This window comes from Serinus canaria, chromosome 3 (assembly GCF_022539315.1).
Source record: "Serinus canaria isolate serCan28SL12 chromosome 3, serCan2020, whole genome shotgun sequence".
In the NCBI taxonomy this organism is placed as follows: domain Eukaryota; kingdom Metazoa; phylum Chordata; class Aves; order Passeriformes; family Fringillidae; genus Serinus; species Serinus canaria.
This window is the reverse complement of record NC_066316.1, coordinates 49,350,609-49,377,632: the sequence shown is the minus strand read 5'-3', so window position 1 is coordinate 49,377,632 and position 27,024 is coordinate 49,350,609. Positions and strand designations below refer to the sequence as shown.

General features: G+C 38.9%; 1 protein-coding gene across 18 annotated transcripts; it reads left to right on the top strand.

Annotated features, from left to right (window-relative positions):
* The first annotated feature begins 686 nt into the window (after window positions 1-686).
* BCLAF1 (BCL2 associated transcription factor 1) lies at window positions 687-26,730 on the top strand. 18 transcript variants are annotated; one of them, XM_030236408.2, is made up of 15 exons: window positions 709-893; window positions 6,037-6,175; window positions 7,206-7,279; window positions 8,256-8,343; window positions 9,211-9,328; window positions 10,129-11,034; window positions 12,465-13,136; window positions 13,245-13,414; window positions 16,089-16,194; window positions 17,097-17,181; window positions 17,853-18,028; window positions 19,176-19,356; window positions 23,551-23,697; window positions 25,313-25,522; window positions 25,664-26,730. In XM_030236408.2, exons 5-15 carry the CDS (start codon window positions 9,225-9,227, stop codon window positions 25,667-25,669), a joined length of 2,763 nt encoding a protein of 920 aa, XP_030092268.1. In that variant the 5' UTR covers window positions 709-893; window positions 6,037-6,175; window positions 7,206-7,279; window positions 8,256-8,343; window positions 9,211-9,224; the 3' UTR covers window positions 25,670-26,730. The 18 variants fall into 18 exon arrangements, 17 of the variants coding, with proteins under 17 accessions (XP_030092269.1, XP_050829124.1, XP_030092268.1 ...); XM_030236402.2 differs by having other exon boundaries at window positions 9,205-9,328; XM_050973163.1 differs by lacking the exon at window positions 6,037-6,175 and having other exon boundaries at window positions 9,205-9,328.
* Window positions 26,731-27,024: the final 294 nt, after the last annotated feature.

The following is a 27,024-nucleotide window of genomic DNA, read 5'->3' as shown; positions in this document are numbered from 1 at the left end:
AGCTGTGTAAGATTCAAGAAGTGTGAATTACTCATCAATGCTCACAACTAAATGGTGTGATTCCTGAAGTTGTCCTTGTGCACGGCTAAGAGTTTGACTAGAAATGGGTCCCTTCCAACTCAGAAAACTCTGTGATTCTGTGAATTGTAGCACTTGGCCAGCGTACACACACCGCTTCGTGCATCAGTCAAAGGCAGCTCACACGCAGCCCTGGGCCGCACCTTTGTGTTGGTACAGAACCCTCTCGGGCGCGCTTTCCCCGAACGTGGCGCTGCTGTATTGCAACCAAGCGACGGCCGCCCGCCTGCTGCAAAACGTGCTGCAGTAAAGCGCCGCGGCACCGCCATCTCCCAGCCGGTGCGCGGAGCAGCGGCTGCCGATGCCGCTGGGTCCGAGCTGCTGCCTGCGCTGGGCCGCGCTCCGCACACAGCCCCTGCCGAGCGACTCCTGGGCACGGATGCGCACCCCGCCTCACAGGTAACCAGGCAACGGCCGGCGGGACCCTGCGCTCTCGCCGCCCTTTGGGGAACAGCGACAGCTGTTAGCCGCGGCGGTGCGGGGGGAGCCGGGGCCCCGGCGGGCGGGACGCGGAGCCCCTGTGCGTGGGGCAGGCACACAGCCTGGCGGGGGCGAGCAGCCGCCAGCCGCCATCTTGCTTGCGGACGAGTACCCGAAACCAAGATGGCGCTCGGGCGTTGAGCGCGGGACTGGCGCTTCCCCGCCCGGAGCGGAAGTGACGATTCGGCGGCGGCGGCGGCGGCGGCAGCCCCTCGCGCCCCTCCCGGTGGTTTTTGCTTTTCCCCGCGAGCTTCACGTCTCTTCCTCCGACGAGACGGAAAATGGCCGCCCGGTTGTCATAAGGAAGCGGGGCCGCCGGGAGTTCCGACCGCCAGGTGAGAGAAGGGCGGAGGTAAAGAGGCTGCGTGGAGGCTTAGCGGGGCGGTGGCCCCTGGTTGGGGGGGGGGACGATGGCGGGGGGAGCCTGAGGGGGAGCAGCCCGGCCCTGCCCCGCCCCCCCCTCCGGCGCGCGGTGCTCGCGCGCCGCGCCGTCCCGCCTTCCCGCGCCGCGTGACCTCGGCGCTCCGCAGCCATTATCCCGATTATCCCGATAATCCCGCGCCAGCCAACGGAACGGGACGGGAACGGGTGGTCGCCGTCACCGCCCTGACGTGGGCCACCGCTTCCCGCGGGAGCCGCACCTAGCCGGTGCCGTTCCTCCCTGCGCCCCGGGAAGCGAAGGTAGAAGGGGAAGGGGCGGTGGGAGGCGGCAGCGGAGCTGCCTTGGAGCTCCTGGAAGCCTGGCGGGATGGGGGTGTAGGGGTATGTGGGGAATGGGCGGCCGGCCGGCCCGCTCCGTTGGGCTTGCGCCCCGGGTGCGCGGCCTTTGGCTTTGGGCCTCCCTGGAGGAGGCAGGAAGGCCCGAGGGGATGTGGTTGTACAACACTGGTTACGGCGGTGTTAAATTTCCCCCTTATCATTGTGGGTGTGACACGGACGAGGGAATCGGTGCCGGAGAGAAAGGATGGTCCCACGTATTGGATCAGCCTTTACGGTCGTTGGAGGAACTTCCCTTCGGGCATGGCTGTGGTTCAGGCGCTTGTGCCTGAGGTGCCCCACGCCTCCCTGTGCCTTTCCTGCCCCGATTGCAGATGCCCGCAAAACCCCGTGAGGGACCGCATTGGCTTTTATGCCCCTCGCTGAAAGGGACTATTGTGTTGCCCGTGTTGATTGTACTGTACTGTGCAACCATTGCAGGCTCATTCCCGTTATTTCCCCCTCCCTTTGTAAACCTCCTACTTTTCGCCTTTGATTCTATGAAAATGAGGTTCTTGTTTTGTGTGTCATGTTGATCCTTTACGAAGTGAGTACAACCCATCACTTGTTTATCTCGGAGATGAAAGTTTTGTCCTCAGAGGAACAGTTAAATTTTACTACCGAAAGACGTGAGGGCATGCAAAACAAAGGTGCTCCTGAATCTGCGAGTAGTCACTGCTTAAGCAATGCAAATGTATAAAAATATCACTTAGAAATAGTTGTTCTTGGTGTGGGAGGGATTAGTTAAACAGCGTGGAATTGCAGGAAAATGCTGTCTAGCTGCTTTTCTCCTCCCTCCTCCTCGTCCTCCTCCTTGATAATCATGTCGTTTTGGACAAAAGTAGGGAAAATGAGGACGGGGTAATGGCTTTGGCACTGAGGTGTGCTCCAGGCATGCATCTGTCTTGTGTCAGGGAAAGTAAGAATTGCATCCTCCCACTTGTCGCTTTTGATGTTGAGTGATGGGCTTTGCTGAATGGCCAGACGAGATTCGGTGTGTTACATATATCGGTGCTTGGAGCTGGAGTGCCTCTTTCCTAAGCAGGGCTTTAGCGTGCAAGCCTGTATGGAGCAACTTCTCAGGTGAGGGCTGAGGCTGGCAGAATCATCGGGGCAGGAGGTAGGAGCAAATACCATGAAGAAGAGCCTGTTCACATTGAGAATGCAGAAAACTTGAAGCGGTCGTAGGAATCTAGAAAAAAATCAGTTTGGAGCTAGGGTGCAGATATTTGGATGGATTATATTCAGGCTGGTTGTCAAGGAGAGGTAGTGCTGTAGGGGTTTGTGGAATGCCAAAGAACATTTGCGGTTTGTTTACAGGTAGCAGAGGTAAGTGAAGAAAGCTACTGAAGAAAGTGCTCTGTTTGTCTGTGTGAGAGTTTCTCCCAAAGGTATTCCGGAAAAGCACATTGCTTGTTTGTTCATTGTGCTGGCACTGGCCTCGTGCAGCTTTGTGGTAAATGGGATCTGGGAGGTGGTGTGCCTGAAAAGGCAGCTTTTGTCCAGAGTAGTTTTCTTATGGATCACTGCTGCAGCCCACCAAGCACCTCTGAGGGTGTCAGTCTTGGAACAAATGAGGGCAGGAAGATTGCCTTTTCTGCAGCAGCAATTCTTGTAGTTCATAGCAGAGATTGGGGAGACCATGGTGTAAGGGCATATGAAAACACGGTGTGTAAAACACACACACAAAAATAACAAAGGTTGTCCAAAACATTGCGTCCAAAAGCATGCTAATTCCTTTTTGTGTATGGATGCATTTCTCGGTCACTTTGGTTTCTTTGTTTTTTTTAGTTAGAGGAGAAACATGGTTTTGTTTGCCATTAGTATTACATAAAAGACAGCTAACAATCATATGACGATTTTACAGAGGTGATTTTGCTGTTACTAGGATGCTGATTTTTGACTTAATTTAGAAATATTTTGTGTTATTTTCTGTATAGAAATTAATGAGTTGGGGGAGAAAAAGGCCTTTGTATGTTTTACTGTTTCCATTATACTTCCAGCATATGAAATGGGTGAAGTAGTGTTTCCCACCTCTTGTTTGTATATAACAAGATAGTTTTGGCATATTTGCCATGGAATTCTAGTATTTGAAGGAATCCAAGTCACCGATGATCTAAGTAGGATGGGTTTAAGTGGCTATAAAATGCATTCTATTCTTATGTGTGATGTGCCACTGCCAGAGTTGTGGACATTAAAAAAAGTGGGGGGGTAGAGAGTGGATAAGAAAGCACAGCAGATGTGCAAGCACTGAGTAGATGACTTAGTGTTGTCTCAATTAGACTGACTTTATTTCTGTGGGTGTATTAGGAGAAACTATAACAAATTCTGTGGAATTTTATGAAGACTGTCCTATCCCCTTTTGTGTTGTCATGGTTGTATAATCGTCCTGTCTTTTGAAGCCTGAATCTCTGAATGAAAATTCATTTTGGCAACAGCTTGTGAATTACTTAAACAAGATTTTTATTTAAATCTACCTGACAGCTCTCAAGTAATGTTTAAGCAAGAGAAACACTGACTACGAAATAGCTGTAAAGGAGGGGTAGCTAAAATAATGGCTCTAAGAAGAAGCAGTGTTTTGCTAGTGTAAGTGGGTACAACTGTCCTAAAATGTCTTAAACTTACCTGTGATGTATAACTTGTTATAAGGCTTAAGAGGTGAGTTGTATTTGCAGTCTGTGTACTCTGACAAACTCCAACATCAGTGGTGTAGTGAAGACTCCTCAAAATACTATATAAAAGGAATTGATTACCATTTTCCTTGTCCTTCTTTTTTTTTTATTAAACATAGCAAATGCTGACAGTGTCACTTCCTTCTTATTGTGTTGCTTGTGATGGTATAAGCCCTACTGTGTTGTATATCTTGTTTTTGCTTGATGGTCGCACTTGCTGGCCAAGATTGATTGAAGACACCCAAAGAAGAAGACATCCTGTTGCTTTTTTCATTAAGAAACTTATCTGGATGTGATTAGAAAACTGACACATGATGGACTAGCCAATTTTCAGAAAACATCGTGGTTTCTGTGTTAAGTCTTTGTTGTTTGGGTGTGTTTGGTGTTGGTTGTTTTGACTTTACATGTGTGTGTTTATTTTTGTGAGTTTTTTTTGTTTGTTGGTGGGGTCTTTTGGTGTTTTGGTTTTTATTTTTAAAGCTGCTTGCAAGTATTGTTAAAAATCTTAAACACCACCAAGTTTGTTGCTTCTCGAGGCTATGCCAAGCTGGTTTCAGGGAAGCTTGAAGTTTGTGGTGCTGCCCAAAGAAGCAGTCCTGCCCAGCTGCTATCCAAATTCTCTGTGTTGGCTCAAGTGTTTGTGGGCTGTGTAATGAACCATATTTAAAAAAAAAAAAAAAAAAAAAAAAAAAGTTGCATTGAAAGTGATCCAGTATGTGGGTGCAGAAATACTTAGACTGGCATAGGAAAGATCATCAGGAATGTGAGGAAATGCAGGATAGGAGAGATGGGACTGTTTCTTTAAACTAGCAGAGCCACCTTATTCTGTGGAGCTGCAGCAGCTTCCTTTGTAAAATCCAGATTTTTTTTTTTTAACATGGCAGTGAAATGGTTGAGGACCAGGCATCTCCTCTCAATTATTTAGGGTGGAAAGTGAGGGAAAAGAAGTGTGTGGACTAGAGTCCTGGGGTTTCAGGCACAGGCCATGTTCCTAGCAGATGGTGGCCTTTCTTAAAAATGCTGGGTGATAGTGATGACACCTTTTCACATTGTTGATGGCACGGCTTTGGCCGAGTGTGGGTCTCTTTGAGAGCAACAAATGATGCTTAGGACCTCTTCCTCATTGTCCTTTACTGTGCCCTTACTTGTTGTGGTGTAGCCACTCCGCCTGGCCATGAGCAGGAAGAGGCTGTGGGTGATTTCATTTGCTGCTGTGAACCAGGATGTTGTAGCTGTGGTGCTCTGAGGATGGGTACTTTTTCTGTGAAGGTGTGCAGCATGTAGGAGCTGACTGTCACAGACAGCTGTTTTCCTACATACTCCTGGTACTACAACAGTTATTTTCTAAATGAGCTTTAATAAAGGTTAATAAAATTTTAGATTCTTGTATATTGTGAGAATATTTACATGGACCAAAAAAACCCTCAGCTATGTAGTCTTTTCAGTTCTGTTCCTAAGTATCAGTGTTGTTTGGATAAGTGCGTCTTGTGTATCAAGGTTTTACCTATTACAACTAAATGGAAACAAATCTGCAAATAGTTAAATGTTTTATATTAGTAGTTAAGTTTTTTTTAATAAAAGTTTTTTGTTTTTTTTTTAAACATTATATCCATACTCTTCTTAAAAAACTTAAATGGGAAAAGGGTAGCAGATATGTTTTAGCTGCCAAGGTTGGATGTGGTATAGCTAATGTGTTGTTTAAAAACATAAGTGTTGCTACTTTTCACCTTTGCCAGTTGCTAGAAAAGATTTCTAAGACTGAAGAACTCACTACCAGAGTTTGAGTTATGGTAATTTAAGATCCCGTCTTCTACTTTGAGGTTTTAAAAGTGAAGCAACTATCTTGTTCCATATCCTCAGGATTTAAAGACTTGTCTAAACTAGGATTTGGGATTTCAGCTAACACCAGTTTAAGTCAGAAAAATAGATTATATAAATATTCATTTAAAATCTCAGACTGAACTTGAAGTTTGTGTTGCTTTTTCTGTACTAGACTTCTGAATGCCTTCGTTACCCTTTACTGGCTAATACCATCTCGCCTTTTGTCTAGACAAAATCTGACATGGTCCGATACACTACTGTGCTCCTTCGGAGACTCATGCTTGCTGATGATGAGAAGTAAAAACTTAATCTTAATAAAGCATAAATTTTGTAGAAATTGGAAATATCTTGGTCACTACTAGTGAATGGTAAGTGGACTTTTGAAAGCAGTGTTTATGAGCACAAATGCTACATTTCTTCTTTTAGATGAAGAAAACACCTATGGACAAGTGTGGAAGTGTCCTTTAGGAGCAGTCAATGTATTATGCCTTTGGATTTAATGAATGGAATTGTTAAGCTGCAGAATTTCTGAAGATCCAGCCTGCCTGTAGTGAACTGGGATAAAATCTCTGTTCTGCTGCTTGAGTGGAATTGAAAAGTGTGCTTAATGTTGAGTCGGACTTCAAGTGTACATAGTCTTAAGGCTTGGAGGGAATTAAAAACTGAGGCCAGTGAAGAATTCATACATTTGAGACTGGCTTTTTTATTACAGTTATGCTTCCTTTTTGCATAACTGTGAAAGAGCTAGTTCTTGAAGATATTAGCTCTTTAGGTGAAATTATATATATGTATGCATTTTAAACAAGAAGTTATACTAGAGTAATGCTTCTGTAAATATTGCAAGAGAAATCTAAAGCTTTCACCATTAGCCTGAGTTCTCATCCCCATTTTTTTTTTCCAGTAAGATAGCTCTAACGAAGTGCAGAGCTGTGTACTAGAGCTCGAACTGGTCTAAAAGTTTGCTGCTGTCCTTTTTGCCTCCCCCTTTCTGGCTGCATGCTGTTATTTGTTTCATAATCCAGCTCAGTTTGGCCCTTCATTAAGCCACTTGGATAACCTAGTTAAATGAAAGTGGTTTCTAGGTATCAAGAGCTGGTCACTGGAGGACCTGAAGGCTGTCAGGGCTGCTGTGAAGGTGAGGATAATCTGTTGCACAGCCCTATTACCAAGGCTGAGGAAGGAGTGATCATGTATGGGAAGGGATTTGCCGCTTTTGGCAGTGGCTGGCTCTTGAGCTTCTCCGGTCTTAGTGTGCAGCATCACTGAGTCCAAGAGTAAATTTGCCATAAGTTATGTATTGTCTTTTCATAAGATTAATGTTTGAACCCGTTTAAGCAAAAAGGTGCTTCCTTTTAGCAAATGTTTGTGTCTTTGACAGTCTTACTTTTTGTTCTATAGGACTCAGTATTGCTGAAAGTACAAATACAGAGTTTTGAAATAATTTCTTCTTTGACACCAACTAACAGTTTGAGGTGAGTTTAGCTTAAGTCCTTTTTAAATGTTCTGATTGAACTCAGCTATTGAAAATTAAGTCTTATTTTGCTTTCCTGTATTTTGTGCTTTCAGTAAGAAGAAACAGTATGTAAAACTGTCTTGTAAAGATCAACTGTATTTGTCATATGTAGAATGCAAATAATTTAAAGCTGAGATTGAGTTGTATTATAAACATTGTGCATCTGATGTTTGGTTTGATAATTACCACCAGGTTTTGTTTTCTGTCACTTCTGGAAAATTGGCATGTCTTAAACAGTTTAAAAGGTCTAAATTTTTGTTGCCTGTGAGTATTCATCCTAAGTGATTGCAAGGAGTTTTCTGTAAGCTTAATTGAACTCAATGAATTAGAAAATATCTTCAGAGTATAGGTTCTGCAAATTTGCTCTTTAGTGGAAGGAGCCAATAAAAAAGAGCATTCAACATAATCTTCTTCGCCAAGGTAAATAGTTTTTTCTGACTTACATGGAAGTCTGGTTTAAGTTCCATTTTTGCTGGGCTAGTTTCAGATGAGGTTACATCTCTTAGGCCATGCAAACTCTCATGGGGAAAGTCATGTGGGTCAGGAGGAACCAGTTGATAGGAGGAAAGTTAATCTGCTTTTCTCTTTTCAGTTCTCTTAGATATGTTAAAGTCTCTGTAATTTTGGTAACTTTAATTTAAACTCTAATGTTGTTTTTGTCTTTATATAATTGAAATACCACCCAGGTAATGAGAAAGATGATATAAGAGAAAGTACTTGTTGTGTTGAGCTAGTATTTTTTAACAGTAGTTTTAGGCTTTAAAGCCTGTTTGCAATGTAAGCGGTAAATGTTTGATTTTTTCCGTTTCTGTTTTAATTTTATTATTAAACTATGATAATTGAGCATTCAAAAACCCGAAAATGTCTAGTTACTTGTTTATAGCTTTTATTCAGGTTATCTAATGTGACACTTGTTTTTTGTTTTTTTTTTAAAGCTGGGCAATTTCAAAAGAAAATGGTAATGGGTCAAAGTTTTTATTAATTAAATTGGGGATTTTTAGCCACTGATCCGAAAAGGAAAAGGTGTGTATTTTTTTATGGTTAGCACTAATTCTAAATATCTACTATGACTGTACATAACAAGACATAATAGTTTATTATGAATTACTTTCTTTCATTTGTCATTGATTGTAGTTTTCATAGCTTAATTTGTGTTGAAGTGTGTTGAATCTTGTTGCAAGCCATACTGTTTAACTAGTTGTTAAAATCTTTAAGTTAGCCATGCATTTTAAATGTCAGTGAAAAAGCTAAGTTAACCTAAAAAGATGCAGGATGGACATCTTGAGCAGTGGAAATTTGGATCAGAGTGATGAGCTTGAGTACATATGGTTAAGAGAAATAATGCCTGTGGGTCAAATTAACAACTGCTGGACAAATACTTCAGGGCTTTTTCTTTGCTCATGTGAATGGTGCATTGTAGAGGACTGTGAACTCCTCCTGGAGAAGGAACAGTGCATTGGAAATGCAGCAGAACTATAAACCACACAATAGCTAGAATTTTGTTACAATATATTATGATGTCCGGAATTACATTATTCTTGCCTTAATTTGCAGAAATGTTTCATTTTCTGCTGCTTCCTTTCTCCTACAGGATCTGTGTGCAGTTGAATCTGGAAAAAACCTTTCACTGTTACACTTCATGTTTTCAGAGAAATTGTGTGCACTGCAGCAATATTAAATTCTTTAAAATGTGGTCAAGTTTTTAATTTACTAATAAATGTACTTACACTGTCTCCGAAGCTCTTCTGTTTAGCAAATGCTATACTACTTTGTAATAGTGTCATTTTAGTAGATGCAAATTTTGTTCATTTATATAATTTACATGGATGCTAAATGGTTGCTTCTATATTTTTCCCTTCTCTCATTGCTTTTCCTTTTGGGAAGGAGTAGATCTACCAGCAAAAATGGGTCGATCTAATTCTAGATCGCATTCATCAAGATCGAAGTCCAGATCTCAGTCCAGCTCTAGGTCAAGATCCAGATCACATTCAAGAAAAAAGAGATACAGGCAAGTCTTAGTGTGAGAGAAGGTGATTTAGTATATTAGTTTTTGTCCATAAAATGTTTTTCACATGCATGATGCTATGGCAGAAGTGAGCCTGGAATCCTATTTCATTTTAGGCAGTAGGTAAACTATGCTTTGAGTGTAATTTTTGTTTAATTTTTTCTCCCCCTTTTCCTGTATTTCAAGATAACTTCAGAATGGTTGTGGTTCCTCATGATTTCTGGCCCGTTTGATTCTTCCCTTCTGCTTTACATGATGTTTTTTTCATATAGTCTCTTTCCCTGAATTTTTTTCTCATTAAACTTTCCATATCTGAAGTAACTTAATGCTTTGCTGTATGTTGTCTTCTCAGTTGCCTCCAGTGTTTTCCTCATCTTACTTTTTAGTGGACATTACCATCTCCCATAAGGCATGGGTCAAATGTATTTTGGCACATTACACTCGGAGGGCCATGTCACTCCCTGTTCAAGGCTGTGAACCGTGGTGGCTGAGAAACTGAATGCTGTGTTCCAGGGTGGTGATGATACCTAATAAAATGTCTGGGGAGGCCAATGAGGCTGGTAGTGTCTTAACCATGTGATGCCAGGTTTCACAGTCCTTAGCAGTATAGACATATTTATTATAATTAATTTATTTCAGAAATAATAAAAAAGAGATTGTAGAAGTTACTTAAAGACTGGGAGTCTGCATCCTTTGCCTTCTGACTGCATTTTGAGAAATCTAGCATTTTGCGTCAAGGCACTTCTTTTTACAACTAGAAAATTTGAGAAAAAAAAATGTTAATGTTTGATTTTTAATTTTAGTTCCAGGTCTCGGTCAAGGACGTATTCCCGATCTCGGAGCAGAGATCGTGTTTATTCTAGAGATTATCGCAGAGATTACAGAAATAATAGAGGAATGAGACGTCCCTATGGTTACAGAGGAAGAGGTAGAGGGTATTACCAAGGAGGAGGTGGTAGATACCATCGTGGAGGTTATAGGCCTGTCTGGAACCGAAGACACTCCAGAAGCCCTAGGCGTGGCCGCTCCCGTTCCAGAAGTCCAAAACGAAGGTCGGTGTCTTCCCAGAGGTCCCGGAGCAGGTCTCGTCGATCTTACAGATCTTCCAGGTCCCCGAGGTCCTCTTCATCTCGTTCTTCATCCCCATACAGCAAATCACCCGTCTCTTCCAAAAGACGCGCATCTCTGGAAAAGCAGGCAAAGAAAACTGAAGGGGCTCCTTTGCAAGACAGTCCCTTGAAAAATAAATCACAAGATGAACAGAAAGATACATTTGAACACGACCCATCAGAGTCTCTTGACGACTTTAACAAATCATCAGCAGCTTCTGGCGACATCTGGCCTGGCCTTTCAGCGTATGATAACAGTCCAAGGTCACCCCATAGTCCTTCTATTGCCACCCCACCTAGTCAGAGTTCATCTTGCTCTGATGCCCCTCTGCTTAGCACAGCCCACTCAGCAAAGGACACACCTCAGCATTCCCATTCCATTCAGCATAGTCCTGAGAGATCTGGCTCTGGTTCTCTTGGAAATGGTTCTAGCCGCTATAGTCCTTCTCAGAATAGCCCATTGCATCATATCCCTTCGAGGAGAAGCCCTGCAAAGACAATCCCATCACAGAGTGCCCCCCGTGAGGAGGCTCGAGTGCGGTCGTTTTATCCTGAGGGTGGTGAACAGGAAACTGCAAAAGGTGGAAAGTTTATGAAAAGGTAAGAACCAAGTTATAAGCCTACTGTTACGTCTTAGAAATATTGTTAGAGTTTCATCAAGACTATCACCGTAACCTTGGGAAATGCATTATGGAAGGCTAGTAATACTAGTCTGGTTGGAATTGAGCTTGAAAGATACATATGCCTTCTCCTGCTAGGATGCTGCAAGGCCTTGAATGTTGGGTAATAGAAATAGGGACACATATCCTTGAGGAGGAGTTGGTTTGTGCTTTTCCTCTATGGTTAATTATCTTGTACTCAACTTTTTACTGTTAAGAAAAACCTTAATTGGAATAGTGCATCAGACTTTCTGGCTTGATAGTGAACTCTGTTTGGGTATTTAAAATTTTAATGCTTCGTGTAGTTTGAAATGCAAGTAGTCTGGAAGTCTAGAAATGTCTATGTTGTGCAATAATTTTTTATGTTGACATAAACAGCATCAGTTGGCTAATTGTGTCGTGCAATATGAAAACTTTGATGTCTTGAATTTCATTACTTACCAAAGAGGGTAGGTGTTGGTATTCTAGGAATATAATACTGTTGATGTGAAGGAAATTCAGTGTATATATTCCAATGAATGTAAAATTCTTCAGTTTGTTCTTAAAAAGTTTGACATAGTAGTAATTTTTGAAAGTTGTTAAAGTCTTACTGGCGTTGGACAGTTCCTTTTGAATGTGACTGGTGTTTCAGTGGATTTCTTACAAAAAGAGAGAAGTTGTGACTATGCTATATAGGCTCGATTGTAGGCTTTTAAATTAATTTGTCTAGTCAGTGCTTTATTAGGTAAAAAAATTACTGCTTAGGAGATCAAAAATACAACTTCTCTTGCATCAGATGTGTTGGAGTTGGTGAACGTCTTAGAGCCTGTGTGAACATAGCATACAGATAAGGCAGTGGCTGAAATAATTAATTGGTGTGTTTCTGTGTTTAGGAGAGCTGCCTTCTAATGGTTCACTGCTTGAACACAATATAGTGAATGTACTAAGCCTGTGCCAGATTGTGGAATTATCTTAGTAACGTGCAGGATCTTAAAATGAATTCACTTTTTTTATGCTACTACTTCAGCTCTTTCAGTAATAGAAGTGCAAAAATGAATTGCGGTCTTGAGTTTTCAAACCATGTGAATTTGATGGAAAAAATTACTAGTGTAATGAGAGAGAATGTCAAACTGGGTACTGATTAAGAAAACAAGCAAGTAAATTTCTAGGCATTCTACAGAAAGGCATTATATTCTTCAGATGCCTCCATTAGTGCCTATATGACAGTGGATGCAGTGTTAATGGTGTGCCAAGCATTGCATGCTGAAGTTAATTGCTGAGAGGAATGTGTTTTCATCTTCTTCTTGGTGTGGAATTGACACAAAAGGGGAATGCAAGTGAACTGGAATGAATGCAATCCAGAGTTACCAGTCTCTTCTTTGCTATCCACAGGTACACAGATGAAGAGTCTAGAGTATACCTGCTTGATAGGGGTAATACCAGGGAGAAGGAGGCCCAGAAGGAGAGAGGATCAGAAAAAGGGAGGACAGAGGGAGAAAGGGAATGGGAGGAACAGGAAACTTTAGATTTTTTCGTTGATAAAGAGACTGGGAAGGAAAAGTTTAATGACTCTGAAGGGGAGGACACAGAGGAGACAGAGGATTACAGACAGTTCAGAAAATCTGTCCTGGCAGATCAGGGTAAAAATTTTCCTACTGCATCTCATCGGAATACTGAGGAGGAAGGAACCAAGTACAAATCTAAAATATCAATCAAGGGCAATAGAGAGAGCGATGGATTTAGAGATGAGAAAAGTTATAAGCTTAAAGAGACTGGCTATGTAGTGGAAAGGCCTAGTGCAACAAAAGATAAGCACAAGGAAGAAGACAAGAGTTCTGAGAGACTAATGATGAAGAAAGAAACTCAGTCACCTGAGCAGGTAAAGTCTGAAAAGCTCAAAGAACTCTTTGATTACAGTCCTCCTCTACACAAGAATCTGGATGCGAGAGAAAAATCCACCTTCAGAGAGGAGAGCCCACTTAGGATCAAAATGATAGCCAGTGACTCCCATCGTCCTGAAGTTAAACTCAAAATGGCACCAGTACCCCTTGATGATTCCAATAGGTAAATTATTCCACTTTACAGTGTGCTTCTCCACCTGCCTGCAGTGTTGTTCATATTTATTTAAACTAGTGGTTTCTTTTGTGTGTCTCTGTTGTTGATGCATTTTAGACCTGCTTCCTTGACTAAAGACAGGCTGCTTGCTAGCACACTTGTCCATTCCGTCAAGAAGGAGCAAGAGTTCCGATCCATCTTTGACCACATTAAGTTGCCACAGGCCAGCAAAAGCACATCAGAGTCATTTATTCAGCACATTGTGTCCTTGGTTCACCATGTCAAAGGTATGTGTGTAGTTTATTGTACCAGATATATGGCTGACAAGTTCATTTAAGTTTATTTGCTGTTTCTAGTACAGGAAAATTTCAGGTCTCTTCTAATGTTGTGATTTACCCAGACTTTCTTCCTGTTGAGGTATGCATGTAAATAATTAGAAAAATAATAGCCACACAAACTAGGACAAAAGAACCACAAGGAGTGTTGAGTATAATAGCAGGTATTTTATGTTTCCGGATAAATTTTTGATCCTAGGTAGCATAGAAAATTTGAATTTCTGCCATGTAGTTTACACATAAACTGGTCAATTTTTCTAATTTTCTTTTAATGAGTTTATATTAAGTGCTGTGGTGTGGGCTGACTGATGTCTTTGGACTGTAAGTAACAGTGGCATTCCTTTTGGAGCACCCTAGAGATCAATTCCAGATTCTTATTAGAAGGGGTGTCTTTTTCTCAGTAAGATTTAAGAAAGATTCTATTCTAAATGGTAGTAAAGTTCATGGTTATAATGTGTTTTATTCCTATATGACAATATTTTCAGGAATTTAACTTACACAAACTTGTCAGTGGCTAAATAAACCTCCATTATATGAGTTATACACTAATTATTTTCTGATATAACAGTAGTGTCTATTTTCTATAAACACCAAGAAGAACAAGAACCCTCAACAAACCAAGCGCAACAAAAGTTCTCCCCCAAAACCACTGAAACCTGGACCATATGATACCCTGTCAAAGTAGATATGTTTCACTTAGGTCATATCCTCTAAAGCATTTCTATGCGACAATAGATAATTCCTAGAATCCCCTGGGAATGTCTGGAGTGTTCTGGAAATGTTTTTTTTTTTTCTATAGCATTTGTTTTATTTAACTGGACTGTTGTCTTCCTATTGTGTTAAATGTAACTGAGATAATGCAAAGCTGGTGAAAGCAATTTTGCCAAATCACCACAATAAAGGGAAAAGTGGAAATGCTTAATTAAGTACCAGTTTCAATGAACCTGTCTGTAAGCATTGTTTTTAAGATGCATTACCTTCTAAAATTACTGAGATTTGTGTGCTAGAAATATGTGCTGAATTTAGTTAAAAATCCCCATTTTGTTGACGTAATTCAGATTACTAAAGCCAAGTTTCCTTCATATTGAATTACTTACAAAGTAATAGTCAACGATAATGGACTGCAATAATGTATTAGTTTAAAAATTAGTTTGAAAAAGTATTGTGATACCTGTTTAGTGTATAATGATTTGTTGTGAACGTATCTATTTATTGATGTGTAAAGAAATACAAGACTCAATCCAGTGAGAGCTTCTGTAAATTTCTGCGTATATGATACATACGTAGTTGTAGGTGAAAATAATACTTGTCGGACTCTCACATGTTGATCACAGAATAGACTTTTTCTGTAAATTTTTCTGTGTTGAATATCTTATAAATTTAACAGCCTGTCTGGTCAAGTTACTAGAATATGTACTGTTGTAGTTGTTTTTGAAAGCAGAACATCTCTTTAAGTTTCAGATTTGCTGTGGTCTGTGATCAGAATTTTTGTAACTTTTTTGACAAACTGAAGTTATGTTCATTATTGGTGTGATGCGACCAGTCTGAACAGCTCTTTATTAATGTAGAGCTGAAAATGCCCAGTGATGTTTTCTTTTTCATTGTAACTAGGTCCTGGAATGTGTTTTGAAATGGCAAAATCCATGTTACAAAAGTAAAATAGCTGTTGAAAGATACAGATGCCAAACAGGCAAAGTTGAACCTTCTGTCTTCCTGGCAAAAATGGCATAAAAACAGAATTACTAGCTCAAATTCCTGTGTTTGATGGAATTATGATTGAGGCACTACCCTTGTAGTGGCCGTTTCAAGTTTTAATGGTTGGTTATGAGACAAATGCTGGATGCTGGGCGGTAAGTTGATACAGATGTATGTTGACCTGTTAAGCAGATAGCTTGCTTCATATGTAACATTTCATAGCTCATGACTTTTATGTATTTCTATATTACATTTAAACACATTTGTTGAGCTGGTTTAAAAACTGAGTTTTGCTGTGACTAATTTAACTGTCTCTGAAAGGAAGGAGAAAATTTGTCAGAGAAGTTGTCAAGTTTGCCAAGATGCCAGATGTTTAAATTAATTTATTTATGCGTAGGTGTGTTAATTGTATCGTTTATCATCACCCAATAAAGAAATTATATTCCTTTAAGAAAAGAGTTGTTAGGTCATTCATGTAGTTATTGAAGCGTACATTACTTAATGTTTTCACTAATTCTTATTTTAAGTTAGATATGAGATGAATGGTAAAGTGTACTTGCTGCAAATATTCAGAACTCAAAAGTAATTTCACTTTCTTGTGTAAGCAAAATATAAAATAACAGTTTAAGAAATTGCTCTCTATCATTAGAGGAAAATGTCACTGAAAATGAGCAAGTCTAGTCAGTAAATGATGCTTGAATTAGGTGTGATACAATCATGGCGTAGTAAGACTTGCAGTGATGCTGTGCGCTGTTATTTTGTTTGGGTTACAGTGTGTGTAAAAATAGGGAATACGCCACATTTGCTTGTCCTGATAAATTTATAGGAAGTACTGTGGGTTTTGCCTGCTACTTGCCTTTCTGTCAGGAGTAAAATACGTGTCAGTTGAATGAAACTAATGAAACAGTGCCTTTTCTATTGTAACCAACAGAGCAATACTTCAAGTCGGCTGGAATGACGCTAAATGAGAGATTCACTGCGTATCAAAAAGCAACTGAAGAGCACTGCACCCGACAAAAGAGCCCAGAAATACATAGGTATATGTTAACTGCATATGCAGATGCTTTGTGTTTCAAATAATGTCTTCTAATATTTATTTTGAGAACCCAAAATACTTTTTCTAATCTGGATGAGGTAATTTGTATAATTACAAAATACAAAAAAAAAAACCCCACCCTTCTGTAAAAGAAAACTCATCTGAGTCAGGTCTGGCTTCATCTGTGGTTTTGTGACAGACGTCTTCTCTACCTCTGTATCTCATTTGGGATATATTTACTTTTCTCACATGCAGTGCTCAAATATTGAGGGGCATATGTCTTGAAGATGAAAAGAAGCCCTGTACATGCATCTTTCTTCTTCAGTGTGAAATGTTCCATCTCATACTACTTTAGTTTTTGTGTGTGTTAATTTACAGCAGTTTTTTGAAAAATCTGAGAATCTAAAAGGTAAGAAGGTAGGCATGCAGATGTAGTGTCTGATCATGTGCTCTAGTTTTATGATGCAGTGTACTATATTTGTGTTGCATGTGAGGATACAATATCTAACTTCACAATTTTTCTTGTTAAGAAGTTTTGACTTTACAGCAAAATATCATAGTATGCTGATGGTTTCTTGGAGTGGGTGGGTTTCAACTGGCTACATATACTGGTCCTTTTGAAATAAATCATTGAACATTTTTTCTGTCTTCCAAGCTATACTTAAAATGTGAAACATGAGTCTGCCTGTTTTCTGTATTTGTGTTTTTACCATACTTCACTCAAAACAGAATTATGATTTTTCATTTTTAGTCTGCTTCTGTATTCTGATGGTGAAGTTTAATAATCCAAAAAGTTTATTCTGCTGCAAAAATGCCTGGTTTGTCAGTTTTCTGCTGAAATGTCTGAGGCTGTTAGCCGTCATGTACAAGTATGGCAAGACACTGCTTTTATTTTACATTTAGGAGGATTGACATCTCTCCAAGTACCCTGAGGAAGCATACCCGTTTAACAGGTGAAGAGAGAGTCTTTAAGGAAGAAAGTCAAAAAGTAGGTTCTAAATGTCCTATCTGTGCTTCTAAACTTAGTCTCATTTTCAATCTCAACTTCATCTCTGTTTTTCTCTATAAAAATACAAAATTGTACTTACTGTACCTAGAGTGCTTGCATTAAGAATTTTCTTTTCCTTTGAGTAAAAAATGTTACCAAGAAGCTGATTTATGTAGTGTGATTTTGCTATATTAATAACATGGTACATAAGGTTAAGTCTTTTGCCATGCTTCCTTTCTTCTTGCATGTTTTTTGACCAGTAAGCTGCCCAGGGACAAAGAATAGGTTTGGGGCAGAGGGAAGTACCAGGATGGTCAGTGAGTAGTGTGGTTGAACTACAAAGGTGATTGTGCTCTGTTTAAAGACAATTCACCAGAAGAAATGAATACTTAATTATCTCTTCAAACCATGTATTGTTGTGGTCTGTATCATCAAAAACTAGACACCAATTGGCTTAACGGGAATGCTTGATTGAAACTGAAATTCTTAGCTGTTCTTTTTTTACATGTAGCCACTGTAAAGAGCAAAGTCAATTTGTGTGCTGAAGTTTGTTGAAAAATAGGTAAATTCAATCTTTTTATATTTTAATTGATACACAGCTTGCCTTTTCACTGAGATTCTCTTGATGTTGTATTTCAATATTTTGTTGCCAAATATATATTTATTTACAGGGAGATAAAAAATTAAGGTGTGATTCTGCTGATCTTCGACATGACATTGACCGACGTAGAAAAGAACGAAGTAAAGAACGAGGAGACTCAAAGGGTTCCAGGGAATCCAGTGGGTCAAGAAAGCAAGAGAAAACTCCAAAAGATTACAAGGATTACAAATCTTACAAAGATGACAGGTAAATATTTGAAGTCCTTATAGAAGATTTTAGCTTCTAATTAGCCTTTTGTAATTGTAAGCTTAATTGCTTTCAATTTTCAATGTATAATGGATCATTTAATTTTAAACAATTAAAATTATTTGTTTTACAGCAAATATGTATTATCTGTCTTTTACACGGCTTATGGTGGATGAGGACAAAAACTTTGGAATAGCAAGCTAACACTGAAAAAAAAAATGACAAATTAATCTGTCCTATTATCCAGGCTACATCAGGAGGTTGGACTTCAATGCAGTACATTTCTATAAACAGTTTGTGTAAGAACTTTGGTTCGTTATGCTTGATTCCGCACTTTTTCAACTCATAACACCCAGAGTATGAGAATTTTACTGATACATAGGTTTTAACATGGGTGAGAAGGGGAGTTTCTAAATTTGTCTAAAGCCAGTGGGCTGTTTTAAGAAAAAAAAATGTTAGCATATCTCAGTGGATACTGTGTAGAAGTGGTAAGAGTTACTTCAGGTATGACCTTTCTTTGAATAGAATGCTAAAATCTTGTAAATTGGGTCAAGTTAATACCACTATGGGGTTACTAAAAGTTTTGCTGTAGGAATTTTTCCCTGCTTTGTACTGTATATATACATAAGTGAATTTTTACTTACACTTCCTGTTTCCCATTTACTTTGACTTTGGTATCCACATTTTCTTCCACTGGCTAATTTCCCTACAGCCATCTATGTAGGGAAGCCCATACCATACCTCTCAGCAGTGTGCAAACTGAACTGTGTCAAGTTACTGTAAAACTTTACCTTAAGGGCTTTTTTCCCTTTAACTTCTGTTTTTCTGCCTCAGAAAAAAAGGCAGATCTTAAAAGTAACAGCATCTCTTCATGCCATCAGAATCTAGAAAAGTTGTATCTTACAGTTTGCAGACTGCTGCTTTCCAACTCACCAGCAATAATATGCATTTAGTGCACTTAAATGTGTCAGAGGAGGCTGGAAAGTGGAAATATACTTCGCCTTAATATCTCAGATATGTAACGTGTGACTTTATAACCAGAAGGGGGTTAGTTTTTCATAAAATATAGAGACCCGGTTTAGTATAGCATGTTACAGACTATCTAGTACGTTTAAAATAGCACATAGTATATTTTTTTATTTTTCAGTAAACAAAAAAGAGACCAAGACCGTGCTCGGTCCTCCCCATCTTCCTCCCCATCTTCTTCCTCATCCAGTTCTCGAGAAGAAAAGGATTGCAAGAAAGAAAGAGATGAAGAGTTCAAAACCCACCATGAACAGAAAGAATACTCTGGTTTTGCAGGAGTCAACAGGCCAAGAGGCACCTTTGTAAGTTTTTCTCCTATTCGTTCCCCAAATTATGAACACTTCACCAGTGACAATAGTGCAACAAAGTAAATGAGGGAGTGTTGTAGTGATTCGTGTTAGGCTAGACTTGAGGTCTTTATAGGCTAGACTTGAGGTCTTTATGTGATATACCAAACCTGAAATATTGAGTCTCTTTTTTTTTCCCCAGCACTCACCAGGAGCACTTGAATGATCTGTAAATATGCATTAGCATGACATTGGAGATCCTAGCATAAGGGTCTGGGGAACAGGATTATTCCTTCTTGTTCTTTTTTAATGCTGTTTTAAGTATTGGGTCCTGATAACCCTTAGCTCTCTGCACCTTCTGTTTTTCCCTCATGTTGGGTTTGGTTTTGCACTCCTTTGTATGTAACGCCTGCAATTTTTTAAATAGAGAGTGGCACATAATTCAAAAGAAATGTCAACCTTGAAACAGTTGTATTGAGGTGATGGTATACTGGTTATTTTTGTGTTTCGTTGGCTTGGACTAGCCACTGAGTATGAAAGTTCATTGATCTTCCTCTGGAATGTATTAAGCATTGTGATTTGGAAAGTGGCATATTGACCACTCTAGTCTTCAGAAAAATCTTAAACTTTCAGATTCCATGTTAATGTAATTGATGTATAATTGGGAAGTGTAGATGCATTTGGAAAAACTAGGAATCAATAAAGAAGGCCTTGGAAAAGATAGGGAGCACTTAAAAACACCATACAGCCCAAACCAAAAAAAAAACCCAACCCAAAACAACCCACAAATAGACACCACTCACCCACCCCTGAACAACACGGCAAACTAGACGTCCAGACCACAGCTAAACACACAAAAAAGTTCAAGTTCCATGTAGGTTGGGAAAAACTGTTTTACATAATAAGGAGTAGTAATTTCATACTTCAACAATAATTCCTTAATGTAGCCTGTAATTAAGACCAAGTAATGCTAAAGTGCAGTGTTTACTATAAATGTTTAATCATGCAAAAAATAAGTTTTGAACTACACATAAGGGTGTCTGAAATGCATGTGGCATGTGCCAACACTTGAGGCTTGAATCCTCCATCTAAAAAACTATAGCTACCTAGAGGAAAATTCAAAGTTCTAAATTTCTAACTAGAAGGGCATAATTTCCTCCTTTCTTCTTATTTTATGGAACTATGTGGCATAAGTATATAAATCCCTGGATGGTGTAGGCATCAAATATGACTATCAGCACAATTTCTAGCTATATAAAATAATGGCACAAACAAAACAGTAGTTAAACAAAAGAGAGCCTAGAACTCCATCGCCTGTCAAGGAGATTTATTGGGAGAAAACTTGTAATTCGTTGAAGCCTTCCTGCTTTATAAAACCAGATTGTACATATTGTGAGAGAGGTGCTACTTCACACGCAATTGAGGTAGATGGGAACTGTAAAGTTTATAGATTTCCACTCATTTAATTGCTAGTGACTGCCAATTTGGTCTATGCAGTGATATCAGGTTAGTGTTCCCTAACAATGTACATGGTCACACACAGGCTTTTGGAACAACGTATCTGAGCAGGTGAATCTAAATAGGCCAACTGCTGACTCGATCTCCTCTTTAGGGATGTATCTTGGATGGTATCAAAAAACACAGACCAGGTAGCATAGGAATGTGTTTGTAAATACACGCTAATAGTGGCTGCATTCCAGTGAATACTGCTGTGCTTTTGGAGTAAATAAAATGCTTTGGTTTTGAGTCTTTCTCCTAACAGAAAGCCTTGGAGAATGTAACATCTTTCCTATCCAGCAAGCTAATGTTAAGTCAGCAATGGTTTTTCACTATCTTTGGCTGGTACACAATTTTGTTGGATTCTAGGCTTCCCATACATAAGCATCATAAATAGTTTTCAAATACGGACACAGAAATAAGGATAATTAGAATTTTTCAATGACAATGTCATTAGTATCCGTATCTGAAAAGAATTCTGTGTAGCAGCTCTATTTAAAGTGAGTTCTATATAGAAAATATCTGCTTGCCTTTTTTGTGGTAGTCTTTCTAATAAACAAACCCATAAAGATAACACCACAGTAGAGTTCATGTCCTGTAGTTCTTTACCTGAAAGATTATTTGGTACAGGGAAGGATTAATAAAATGGTGAGGAAAACTGTAGATGTTTTTCTTAAAGGGAATCTGATCACAGGAAGTGCTGATACCTCTTTTTTTACTCTTTTAATCCTGTCATAATTCTGTCTGCCCCCTTCCCCTTCTCCCAGGTTACTGTTTGTTGTGCCCTAATTTTGTAAAGCTGTTGGAATTCAAGAAAGCATATCTTATTTCCTCCTTATACAGTTGGTCTATCGCTTTCCAAATGACTCTCCAAGCAGTTTTTTGATTTTTTTTTTCTTCCAAAGTATTGGATAGGTCTTATGAACCTTCTCCAGATTGTTTTACAGTCCGTTTGATTTCAGAGTAATTTTAAATCTGTCCAGCATAAATTCTGCTTTAGAAGTTTCAGAGCTTTGTGCAACTAAGTATGCGTAACACTTAGCTTTTGAGTTCATTAATTATATATATTTTTGATCTATGCTTATGAAACATGCTTATTTTTAACAAATAAATTAGCTTCCAGTAATATTTTTGTACTATTACTCTGAAGATGCAGTTCTGTGTTTTTAAGTAGGGTACTTTTGGAGATTGTGTTCTTTAGTAACTGCAGTTTTTAGCAGTCTTCCCAAATTAACCTTTCTTCTCCCCTTCAATGAACAATATAAACTCATTTAATTTCTTCTACAATTAAAGTATTTACATGCTGTATACATTACTGTATACATACTGCTGTAGTAATATAACTGTATACATTACTGCTTAGTGTATTCTGAGTTAAGGATGGTTTTTGGTGTGAGACTTTCTAGCTGTCCTGGTTCAGGGCAAATTTGGGAGAGATCCCCCCCACCAAGGAGTTCCTCTAGAAAGCAGATTCAATTGGCCCCTCCCCAACCAGTTCAGGGGAAAAAAAACCTCCATGGAGAAAAGTGGAAAAACCTGTTTATTAAACAATAAAACCCGAACAGTATTAAGCAGTAAAACTCTTGCCACTCCAAAAGAGATGACAAACTCAAAAAAGTCCCCTCCCTGGGTTGCAGCTCCGCTCACTCAGTCTCTTATCAGTCCCTCCTGCTCTTGAAATGCCACAGCCCAGGCCGGGCGTGGTGGGCCACAGGTGCGAGCTGCTGGTGCTCTGCTGGGTGTTCAGTCCAGAACAGCTTTAAACAGGTCCAAAGAAAAGGAAAAAAAAAAACCCACAGTCCAGGGAACTTCTTTGCCTCAGCTAGCTAAAACTAACTAAAACAGAGGAGAGCTCTGTCCCGCTGTCTGTCCATCCACAGACAACAACAGTCCAGGAGCCAGGGATGTGGAGGAGAGAGTGCAGTGTCTGAAAACAAACTGTGCGCTTCTTCTCTCCCCCCCCTTCACTCTTGGAACAAGTCTTAAAGGTGCAAAATTTTTTATCCAGCATAAACAGAACAGACAGTTGGGGATACAAGCATTGTATACGCAACCCAGGACACCTGCCTAGCATTTTAAAACCCCAGTAATTCATTACAAAGAATATTTAAAACACTCCTTTTCACTTTAAGCATTGCTGCTCTGCACAGTACGTGCTATTGACTTTTTTCTGAGTAAAGAATTTACTCATTTGAAATGTAATTTGGACTAAGGTACATTCTTGAATCTCAGTTAAAAATGCTTGTGTAACGCACAGTGGATATACTCCTGTGTAAACTGCACTGTTGGTATGTATTCCAGAATCACCTTTTCATAAATTATTCAATTGACTCCATAAATAATTTTCTTTTCCCCCAACAGTTTTGTCCCTGTTTCAGTCTAGCTTTCCTCCAGGTTTTTTGTCTGAACAGCTTCAGAAGCTTCTTGTGACCTTTTGTTCCAACACACTGGTTTACTAGCAGTCACATTTCTTTTCAGTAGTTGTGGGTGAACTTATGCCAAGAACTCAAATGTGTTTCAATTAAGTTTAATAGAATCATTATTTCAAAATGAATGCTTGAATATATTACTTAAGGTAGTATGTGAATTTGAAAATGGTTTTTCCACTTGCAGATACTGTAATTAAGCGCAGAAAGTATTTTCAGTAATAGAGAACTTGACTCTACATTGTGGTATTATGTAAATGGATTAAATGACATCTTGGTTAATCAGTTTCGAATTAGGGGCAGAGGAAGAGCCAGAGGAGTCTTTGCTGGAACAAATACTGGTCCCAGCAACTCAAATACTACTTTTCAGAAGAGACCGAAGGAAGAGGAATGGGATCCTGAATATACCCCAAAAAGCAAGAAATACTTCTTGGTGGGTGTGGAGAACTCAATGTCTTATGCATGCTTTTTTTTTTTCCAAACTTTCTACAAGCGTAGAAGTAGCATGCATGTATGGACAGGGTCAAGAGTAACTGTGAGAGTATCAGGGTGGCTGTAGTGGTTGGTTCTGCTTATCTTTCATCTTTCTGAAGCAGGTTGGCAGTAACTGAGGCCTGACATGGAATTTATATCCCAAAATTTCATCAGGGAGTGGGGAAGAAGGCAGGTTCAGACAAAATTTATTAAAACCCAACTTTCAACCAGAAAGGCTTGTGCTGTTTTCCTGGATTGATGTCTGTATGACATCTGAGATTTGTCTTAGATTGGTCTGGAAGTCTACAGAAGTGAAAGATCAGAAAAAGCTGACAGTATTTGTGGATTTTCATAGGCAGACTCTGTTATGAGCAGTTCTTTGCTCTGAGTATTGTGATAGTCATAAGAAAATCACCACAGTTTTGATGCCTTTCTTCCATCTGGATTATGAAAGGAGGACCCTTAATGTAGCCACTCTAAGTAGTGCAGTATACTGGATGTGTGGCCTCTGCTCCAGTTAACAATGGAGCAGAGGCCACACATAACAATGCAAACTTTGAAGGATATTGTTTCATTATTTCCATAACAATGCAAACTTTGAAGGATATTGTTTCATTATTGAAAGATAAGTAATGAAGATAAGACCTCCTGTAGCATTATAGCTTGTCACAAATATGTTAACAGGTAACTAAGAAATAATGCAGTTGCAATTCTGCTATTTCATTAAGGAGTTCTGTCTTCCTAGACATACCTAAACTTACCTGATCTGTAAACAGAGATGTGAAAATCTGTTCATGATATTAGAACAACTAATTTTAGCTATTAAACTTGAATTTCTAAAAATGTTTTAAATTAAATAAGCTGCCCTTCAACTGCTTCTGTGTAATTAAGCTGCATTATATGGGTGTGATACGTGTTTAATAGTTCAGACTTCTTTCCAAATCACAAGTTCAGAAAAAACATATGTTGAAGCAAGTGTACTTCACCATTCTAAATAGAAACTTTTTTTTTATTAAATAATGGTTTGTAGGTTTCATGCAGTGTGCAAAATGACTTTGAGAACATACCTAACTATATAAGGCTGTATTTGGTAGCTAGACAGCAAACTTCAGGCTTATTAACCAGAGAAATTCAACTATTGTTTGGTAATGTTAGACTTCAACAGTTTGAGTGTAATTTGCCCTACATTGTGCTGGTCGGGCAGATTTTCTGAAAACTGCCTTCAGTTACCTCTTATGAGATAAGAGGTATAAAGAACTCCCTTTATACTAAGTAACCTAGCACTTTCCTAGAGCTTCTTTTAAAGTAACAATTTTTTCCCCTCAAAACTAGTAATTCTTAGTTCTGATTGAGGGTAAGTTACAGACAAGTGATTTGTTACTAACATCTGAGTAGACCCACAGTGAATAAGGCTCTTCTGTTTTAGTTGCAGCATTATGCCTTTTAAGAATAATTGCAATCTGAAGAGAACTTTTTAGCATTTACTTTGTTTTATACATTTGCTAGAGCGTACTAACATTATAGGGTACATTTAAGAGGTGTCTAACCTTACTCTTTTTCTGGTGTTATTGTAGCATGATGACAGAGACGATGGTGTGGATTATTGGGCCAAAAGAGGAAGAGGCCGTGGTACTTTCCAGCGTGGCAGAGGGCGTTTTAACTTCAAAAAGTCAGGTAGCAGTCCGAAGTGGACACATGACAAATATCAAGGGGATGGCATTGTGGAAGATGAGGAAGAAACAATTGAGAATAATGAAGAAAAGGACAGACGCAAAGAGGAAAAGGTAAATTGTTCAGTGAATTTCAGATGAGATGGTTCGTCTTGCACTATGCCAAGTAATGGGCTGCATGTAGGGATCACTTTAAAGGTTTTGGAGTTGTATTATTAACAGTTTACAACAAGAATGTTTTCTTTCTTTCCACAGGAATAACCCGGAAGAAAGTTGTAGCTGAAAGAGCAGCTCTTGCACCACCCACACAACATTTTTAATATGTTTTTTGTTGTCAAATGAATGTAAGCATTTTACTTAAATTTTACTGTTGGAAAGTAGTTTAGAGAGATTGTTTTCGTTTTAAGCCTTTAGAAAAAAATCATGATATAGTAAACTATGTTAATGATCGTACAGGTAGAAAGTAAAATATTTGTAACAACTTTTAAGAAATTTTACTGTTTGTTATATGCAGTGTAATTCTGCTTTGTCCAAATATATGGTCAAGTACAACTCTACAAGTTTTGATTCTCCCCTATGTCTGTGTTTTATTCTGAAGTAAACTTACAGCTCTGCACACCTAAAATCTTGGAGCAGCATTTTTTATAAACTGATCACTACTTCTCTGTTGCCTTTTTATAAGAATTGTATTTAAGGGTAGTTATCCAGTCACAGTATAGGTACAAACTACCTATATCAAAATGCTGATTGTATGTTAGTTCATGAGAATCTCATTTACATAGTGATAAACCTGGAATCTTATTTCACCCCGCAAGAGTGCAGCAAGAATTTTACTAAGCAGTGAAATCGTCATTCTTCATTAATAGCCTAAGAAATACATATGCATATACAAACTAGAGTGAGTTTCAAGTGTATTTTTTAATAGCTTAGTCATCAGCAGAACACTTAAATTAATTTGGTGGCAGTATCAATCTAGCTTATTTTTTAGCAGTTTCTTTTTACAGTTTGTTAGAATTGCCTCTTTAATTTCTCTATGTGGGCTTGCCTCTCTGGGTGTGTAGTCTTGAAACAGTGAGTCATTCACATGTAGAGCATTTAAGTTAAAATGAGAGAGCAGGGCAGGAGCAGGTGAGAGGAGAAAAACAAAACTCCATAAAATCCCTGAAAAAATAAAGCAAGAGATGTTAAAACAGGAATTGGTAAATATAATTCATATACGCCAGAAGTGTAAGAAATTAATCTTAATTTCTTCAACACTGATTTCTAATAATTGTGCAAGAATTTTTATAGCCGAACTGCAGATATTAAAGGGATTTTGGTTTGTGGTTTTTTTTTTGTTGTTGTTGTTTGGTTGTTTTTTTGTTTGTTTTAAAAAACACCCCAAACCCTCAAGCTTAGTTTTAGTGGTAGTTACACACTTAACCTCTAGAATGTTAAGGATGAAAGTAATTTACTTGAATTACCAGAACAAGGACATTCTAATACAAGAAGATTGCTTTGTTTATCTTTCTCAAAATGCTGTAGAAAAACTAAATCTTAATGTTATGTGAAGTTAAAAGTGTAGCTGTTCTTACTCATCCCTTTGAAAGGCATAAAATCTTTAAAAGTAGGGGAAA